Here is an 8,280-nt window from a genome sequence, read left to right on the forward strand (position 1 = left end):
CCACACAGAGAAGGAATGGCATCCATACCAGTCACTGTTATCATAGCTCTAAGGTATGTCTGCTTCACAAGTGGGAAGGGCTTGCTTTCTTGGGCCAGACCCTTGAGCTGGCTCTGTTCTCTCTCTTCCCCTAAGATACCACAGGACAGTTGCTCACAAAGGACCCCAGTCCTGAAAAAGGGGTTATACCTCCCTTCTGAATGAGGTAGACAATGAGCTCAGTCATCGAGCAAGTAGGCAGCAGGGCTGAGGGTATCTCTTAGGACACCCCACCTCTCTGCTCCATTCTTCCCAGGTACAGAGCAACTTTCATATCACATAGATGTTAGAGGCTGTTACCGGCAGCTCTGTCACGAAAAACAAGGACCTCGCTCAGACCCGAGATTAATGAATTGTGTTCTGCAAGGGTGTGTGTGTGTGTGTGTGTGTATGTGTGTGTGTGTGTGTGTGTGTGTGTGTGTGTGTGTGTGTGAGAGAGAGAGAGAGAGAGAGAGAGAGAGAGAGAGAGAGAGAGAGAGAGAGAGAGCGCCTGCAGACCCGTGGGCTCTTCTACCTTCCCAGGCACAGCGCAGTGATAAGTAATTTGGTTCCCAGGAATCCAAGCTGCCTGTTCCCTATCTTAACTGAAGAGGGAGGGTGGCGCAAGGGGCCTGAAATGTGGCTGAGTCAGGCTTTGCCCAACAGCCAATCACAAAGGTGCGGATGCAGCACAGTACCAGCCTTGGTCCCTGGTCACACAGCCTCACACCCCACGGCCAGCTGTAAACACTATTTTTAACCTCTGTGAAAACATGTTGCTTCAGAGGAAGACAAACCTCCAGCTGCACTCTCCACAAACCTGTTTCCTGGGTGGAAAGACTGAGGCCTGAAGGGAACACAGGCCTGGAAGACAGAGGGGCCAGGCCTAGACTCAGAGCTGGAGGAGGAAGAACTTCCAGAAGTAGACCCATGCCAATGACCTGTCCTCTAGCTGTAGAGCAGTACTGAGACTCAGGGAAGCCCCGGATCTAAGGGGCTGGTCCAAGGAGATTTGATTCCTTCCTACCCCTGTCTCCCCATCAAAGAAAAGAGGGAGAATTGCTGATCAAGCCTCAAAGCTTACATTTTTCCCATGTCTGTCCATGTCCAGAGCTTTGTCTAGCTTGCCCTTGCTGTGTCTACAATACTGTATATACAATACTGAGCACGCCCACTGTGTGCTCAGTCTCCCACCTGCCATGTCCTGACTGTGAGGCCGGTCCTATTCCTACTATATCCCGATCATTCCCCATCTTGTAAGTGGCACTTGGTTAACAGTGTGGCTACTGCAGCCTAGGCCTGTGCCTAGTGCCACGCTCTCATTATGGCCAGGATGAAACTGACACAATGTGACAGGAGCTAGAACATTCTGGCTTGAAGATTCTGAGTAGAGGCCCCACCTCCACCACCCCCATACCCACTCCTGCAAGATACTGGTCCTGGGCTTCGGGGACATGTGGCTCTGGGGAGGGGGCTCTCTGAGGCACAAGCAGAGGAAAACCATCTGGAGCAGCAGAGACTGCCAAGGAGCTGCTGTCCCTGGAGCGGGAGCAGAAGCAGGGAACAGGGGAGGGGAGCCTGGGGCTGAGCCTGGGCCCCTCACCCTCTTCTGTCTCTTAGACAGACTAGTGAAGAGGCTTTGCTCTTGCAAAGGGCCCCCAGGCTTCCCTGACTGCTTTTCTTCCTTGACCTTACCTTGGTCCTCTCTGGGACACTGCCCTCACTCAGGGGCTGGCCTGGATAGAGTGGTCACTGACGGTTAAGTAGGGACAAAGCTGAACCATAGCAGTCTAATGTCATTGAGATACCGAAGTTTCTCCACCTCCTAAAGTCTCCAGAGAAGCACCCCCCCTCAGTGGGTGGGGCCCCTGTTATCCCATACTTTGTCACTCTCCAGGTCACTGGGGGCAGTGATTGTGTGGGGTCACCATGGCAACAAGGTGGGGGCAGGGCACCTAGGGCATGGAGCAAGACTATGGAAGCCACCAAGAAGGTGGGGGGCCCTGATCCATCGGGCCCCCAGGGCCATCCCCTGCTTGGCAGCCAGCAGCTAAGGGGTGGCTTCAGAGGGTCCCAGGGACCATGGATGAGCTCAAGATTCCTATACTCGAAGCAGGGGTTGTCCTTGTCCACTGGGGCCATCGCTGATGCGACCTGCAGCTCAACCTCCCAGGCTACCCCCTCTCAGCCTATTCACCAACCACTCCAGGATTCTGCTCAGGTCAGCTCCCAGTGTAATTATGCACAGGCCTCCCAAGACACCCCGAGATTCTCCTGTTCTAAACCATTTCCAAACCCCACCGTGGGAACCCAAGAGCATCTCCTCATGGACGATGGGACTCAGACTCTACCACTGTGCATGAACAATGACAGCACCAATGACAAAGCCCAGTATGGATTCAACCTCTCTCAGAGTCACTTACAGATCGGGAGGGAGAGCAAGGCTCCAGCTAAGGTTCTGATAGGCTGGGGCAAAGGAACCTGTAACACTGGCCAGACGGCCCCTGTGGGTCCCAGGAGGAGCCGGTGGCTCCCCTACCTCCTCTTAGGAGAGAGTGGTGGAGTTGAAGGTCAAGATTCTCTTCAGACTTTGGTTCAGGCTCCAGTCCAAGATCAGGGGCAGGACAAGGGTCCAGATCTGGCTCAGGCTCCTAGCCTAAATAAGACAGCTTCATCATTATTACCTCTTCTCACCTCAATTCAAGCTTCTACTCCAGCTGTCAATAGAACACCAATGCCTGCTGCAGTTCAACCCTACATCTCTAATCCCGACCACCTGACTAAGACCACCGTGGCCACTCAAGACCTGCCTCCTGATCTCAAGAATGATGGCAACCAATTGCTCACCCTCTTAGATTCTTTCAAAAAGGACAAAGGGTGTTTCCCCCTTAAGGGGACTCCTCCCACTCCAACACCTACTCCAGTAGACTTTCCAGCCCACACCCAGGAGCAAGATGTTAACAAGATGCAGGTGCCACCCAAGCAATCTGAGGATCCTGTAAAGAAGTCTCTGGTCCATGCCTCCAGGCTAGATACCTCAACACCAGCCTTAGAGCCTCTAGCTGCTCTCAAGACACAGAGAAGTAGCCCCAAGATTTGCAGCTCTCAGCCAGACAAGCAGCTCCCCAATGCCTGCAACAACAACAACTGTTCCAATGTGCCGCTGCCTGCCAATCACGGAATCTGCAACAAGCATTCCCCGCCCCAGACTCCCAGAGAAGCCATGCATCTTCCCATTTCCAGTGCTCCGACCTGCCAGCTCCAGGATGCTGTAGAAGACCACGTGCTGGTATTTGATATAGCCACAGGCAGCACCAGGATGGGGTTGCTATGCCACGATCCCATGGGCTCACGGGCAGTGCTCGTAGGCCTCACGCCCACCCATCCATCGAGTCACACCTCTGAAAATATGCTGTCTTCTCGGCTATTGTCCAGGCAAATCCTCTCCCCTAACAGTGACCACCCCAGCCTGTGGTCCACCACAGCCATGTTGTCTAGCCCTGTGCCCTCCAGCCTCTCAGCTTCAAGCTACCCAGAGGTCACCCTGGTTTCCAAAGAGGCCAGACACAACCTACAGCCACGGAATTCCCCTGGCACGGAGACCCCTGTCAGGATCGGGATGCTTGCTAGACCTGTTGTACCGGGGACACCCCTCCAATATGGTGAAAAGATACCGGTCCAAGGTCCTGATTCTAGTTGGTCCAAATCTGAGGCTGAAAAGATTAACCCTAGCCACACCATCTGGATGCTGGACTCTCCCAGAATGCAAGACAGTTCCACGGTCCAGACTAGGAAATCGCAGTGGATAAAGCCAGATACTGCTTCAACAGCCGACACCCAGAGAGTATCCAGATCTCCACTCCAGGAGGAAGTAGGCAGCAATAATCAGAAAGAGGTCAATTCTGCTCAGCCTAGTGGCCCTCAGGCTGAAGATACTAAGCAGGCCTTCCTCACTGGTCAGAGTTTCCTCAATGGGCAGAACCTCCTTACTAGACAGCTACCTGTAGCTGAGCAGGGCTCCCTATCTGGTCAGCCCCCCCTTACTAGTCCACCTCATCTCAGTGAGCAGACTCCTCTTTCCAAACAACTTTCCCTCTCCAGACAGGTACCTCTCACAGTGACGTCCCCCACCACCAATGAGCCCACCTTCACCTCTGGGGAGTGTGGCCAGCTCTCCACCCAGGGGAGCGAGTCCTTGGGCAATCCGACACACGTGGGAATTCTCCGAGTACCCCTGGCACCTGAGGAGGCCTGCATGTATGCGAACAGAGATCAAGTTGGAAACAGCAGTGCTCAGAGATCTGGCGTACATCCGCTCCCATCCTGGCAACCTGGCGACTCCCACAGGACCCACCAGGAACAACTGATCACGTTCACTGGTTGTAAAGACTTGCCCGTCTCCATGGTGGGCCCTCAGTCCCAGAGCGGACATCAGTTCAAGTTGGCAGCCGAGGCTGTGACACGCTCGTCGGCGGTGGCACACCTGGGTCTCCTCCATGGGAGTTGCTATGGGTTAGTACCCGCTGTGGATGCTCTGCCGGTCCAGTCACCCGTGCTTTGCCACCACCCATCGAGTCCCTACCAGAACATGGCCGCCATAGTGATCGATACAGGCACAGGATTTACCAAATGTGGACTGGCTGGAGAGGACCACGTCCTCAGTGTGGTACCCTCGCAAGTCCAGATGCTGCAGCATTCAACCCAGGGCCAGCCCCAGTACGTGGTCCCCGAACAGCAAGAGGGCTCCTACTCGGTACTGAACCGAGGCGTGGTCTCCGACTGGGATGCCCTAGAGGTGCTGTGGCAGCACCTGTTCTACTGCAGGCTCCGAGTGCAGCCTGAGGAGATGGCCGTGCTTGTGGCGGACTCCCCCATCTCACCGCGGACCAACCGAGAGAAGGTGGCCGAGATCCTTTTTGAGCGCTTCCGTGTGCCAGCTATGCAGACAGTTCATCAGGCTCTCCTGACGCTCTATGCTTACGGGCGCACCACGGGCCTCGTGGTGGGAAGCGGCCACGGGACCTCCTATGTGGCACCCATCCTCACTGGGGACCTGGCTCCACTTGACACCTACCGGCTGGATGTGGCTGGTGCTGATCTCACTAACTACCTGGCTCAGCTGCTCCTGGCGGGTGGCCACTCACCACCCAAGGCAGAATTTGTCAGACAGATTAAAGAGGCCTGCTGTTATGTGGCTATGGATATGGCCGCTGAGATGGCCCAAAACCAGGCCCAGGCCCAGGTGGAGTTTGTACTCCCGGATAAGCAAGTTATCACACTGGGCTCTGAGCGCTTCTGTTGCCCCGAGGCTCTCTTTCAACCCCATCTGCTAGGTCTCAACCAGCCAGGCCTCCCACAGCTGGCCCTGCTGAGCATCAGCCGGCTGGAGGCCAAGCAGCAGGAGCAGCTGCTGGCCAATGTGGTGCTGGACGGTGGCAACACCCTGGTGAATGGTTTCCCTGAGCGCTTGAGACAGGAGCTGGGCCCCGGTGCCACCGTTCTGGGTTCTCCCCACCGAGCAGTTGCTGCCTGGCTTGGGGGTTCCATCATGGCATGCCGGAACTCCTTCCAAAGCCTGTGGCTCAGCCGCAGGGAATACGAAGAGGAGGGCCCGTGGGCTATCTACAAGTACCAGCTATGAGCACATAAACTTCTGGTTCTGCTCACTTTAAGTACTGTTGCGTGTTTCAGGTGGAGGGTGGTATGGGTAAGACAAGACTCCAGACATGCGGTCCATGAGGGGGATCCTGGTTCTCCCAAGGCATACCTAACTTCAGCACTCAAGAACCTCATGAGCCCTGGCAACCTGCCCTTTTCAGAGACCCCCCAGAGCCCCTTGGTCATCATTATCTCTAATCTGGTTTGACCTTACTGCACCCCAAGGGCAACCACATAAAATGGCTGCTGTGGGGTTTTGCCCTGTTGCCCTGACGACAAGTGCAATTACCCTTGATTGCCAGCTTGTTGCCATGGTAATTTCAAACATAATGTAATAACCCACACAGCCTAGAGTGAGTCATGAGGTGGGGGTGGGGGGCAGCCCCTTCCCCTAGCTCCAGAGGAAGGACTGCTTCCGGCTTCCTTCTTGGGCCTTTTTCTTGGTGCTGAGGCCAGCAACATGGACAGTAGCTGAGCAATTCTAAAGATGGCTGCGGGTACGGGGGGGGGCCCCATTGCCTCCAAGGAAGGGTGTCTGCCAGAATCTGTGCTGCTTGGGGAAGAACCTAGTAAAGAACACAAGTACCTCTTAGACTCTAAACCTTGGGAGGGTGTTCTAACTGGGTTATCAGGGGCTTCAAAATAAGAGGGCGTGGGATCACTGCCGTTGGTACCCAGGGTAGGAAGCAGAGAGGGTAGTTAAGTGCTGGACCCCAGATGGGAAGCACAGTTAGAGCTGGGTACTGAGGTGCCAGCCTGCTCTGTAGGCTTTGTGGATGTTGAAGTTCACATCTTATCCCGCCTCTTATTTTGGCTCTCTGACCCTCTAGCTTTGGTGGGAGCCAGAACTATAAACTCTGGGCTCCCTTCTCCTCCCCTCAACCCTGGCAGCTCCCGAATGCTCAGTGGCTAGAGTTCTCATTAGGAGGGCTCTTGAAGACAGGGTTAAGACTTTATTATCTTTATTATCCCAGTAGCTAGTGGATAACTAGGAGCTTATGTCCCTTCACTCAGTCTGGCTTTGAACAGAGTGAAGTTTGGGAGTGATTCAGTGGATGGCCTGGAAGAACTGAAAGGATAAGATTAAGCTGGTCTTTTAAAAAAATTAATTACCATACCCCCTTTGTGTGTGTGTGGTGTGTGTGTGTGTGTGTGTGTGTGTGTGTGTGTGTGTGTGTGTGTGATTACATGCATATATGGAAGCCAGAGGCTAACCTTGTGTTGTTTGTTCCTCAGGCAACATTTCCTAGTTTGCTTCTGAGACACATCTCTCACTGGCCTGGAACTCACTCACGTATTAATTAGGGTGAGTGACTAGCCAGCAAACCCCATATATCTACCTGGCTCTGCCTTCCCAGCACGGGGGATTACAAATACTCATCACCACGCCTGGTTTTTGTTTTGTTTTTATAAGACAAGATTTCTTTGTGAAGCATTGCTTGTTCTGGATCTCCCTCTGTAGCCCAGGCTAGCCTCGAACTCACAGAGATCCACCTGGCTCCGCCTCCCGAGTGCTGGGATTAAAGGCTGGAATCAGGTCTCATGCTTACATTGCAAGCACTTTACTGATGGTCTTACTGCCCCTTTCTCCAGAGGGCAGCTGGAAGCTGCCTGAAGCCCAAACCTTGAAGCTGATCCTACCTTGTGTCTCCCTGGGAAGTTGAGGGGCAAGCCATGCCTGCAGGTTACCCTCCACAAAGGACAAAACCTTGTCTATCCTCACACACACGTGAAAGCAAGGGGGGTGGTTCCGGAGTGGAGTTTGGAAACGGTCAATGACACAGAGTCGTCACAAACCTGGCCTGCCCTGGGCACCATCCAGCCCCTTCCTCTGGCCTGCTCTTACAGCTTGCTTCAGCCTCCATGATCCCAAGCTTTGTGTCAGACGGGAAGGGGAAGCGCAGCTCTGGGGACTGGTTGCTGCCTCCATGCACATGTGGCAGCAAGCACGCCTGAGTGCACAGGGACCACAGACACACGTGCCCCCGGGCATCACTGCATACACTGTGCTGTTTCCATCTCCCTCGATGTGAGAGAGCACACACACTCACGTGCACACATACACCCCGCCACGTGCTGTCACCCACGTGCACACAGTGTGCACAGGACCCAGAAGAGGTGGAATACTGCCAGCAGCAGGCAAAGCTCTAGGGAACCGCCCCTTCCCCTGACTCTAAAGCCCTAATCCAGCTTCTTGGCCCCCATGCTTGGATAAATCATGACCCTTAAGAAAGGTGGAAAACATGTATGATAAGTGCGAGTTATGCAAGCCATGTCTCGGCTATACCATAAACTCAGAGGCCCACTGTTTTGGGAATAATAGAAAGGATTGCGTGCCAGGTCTTTCGATCGTTCTGCAAACGTCAGTTGAGCATTGTGAGACTAGAGATAGGCTCTGCCTAGCCTGCCAAAAGATTCCTACCTGGTACCGGGGCGGGTGTATGGCCAAGACTCTTCAGTACACAAGGAGCTCAGATACAATGACAACATGGCCTAGAGGAGGTGACCAAAGGCAGGGAAGGATATGGAGGGCCCCAGCTGGCCGGTAGTGGCGCACGCCTTTCATCCCAGCATTAGAGAGGCAGAGGCAGGGGGATCTCTGTG

General features: G+C 54.3%; 1 protein-coding gene across 1 annotated transcript; it reads left to right on the forward strand.

The window, feature by feature from the left end:
- The first annotated feature begins 1,465 nt into the window (after positions 1–1,465).
- Positions 1,466–5,690, forward strand: LOC102927011 (uncharacterized). Its single transcript, XM_006978342.3, has one exon. The coding sequence runs from the start codon at positions 1,994–1,996 to the stop codon at positions 5,657–5,659; it is 3,666 nt and encodes a 1,221-aa protein (XP_006978404.3). The 5' UTR covers positions 1,466–1,993; the 3' UTR covers positions 5,660–5,690.
- Positions 5,691–8,280: the final 2,590 nt, after the last annotated feature.

The sequence above is a fragment of the Peromyscus maniculatus genome, chromosome 7, assembly GCF_049852395.1.
Source record: "Peromyscus maniculatus bairdii isolate BWxNUB_F1_BW_parent chromosome 7, HU_Pman_BW_mat_3.1, whole genome shotgun sequence".
NCBI lineage: Eukaryota > Metazoa > Chordata > Mammalia > Rodentia > Cricetidae > Peromyscus > Peromyscus maniculatus.

Bases quoted from the DNA above. Each gene is read 5' to 3' on its own strand.
- LOC102927011 (XM_006978342.3), top strand. From the start codon at position 1,994: ATGGAAGCCACCAAGAAGGTGGGGGGCCCTGATCCATCGGGCCCCCAG.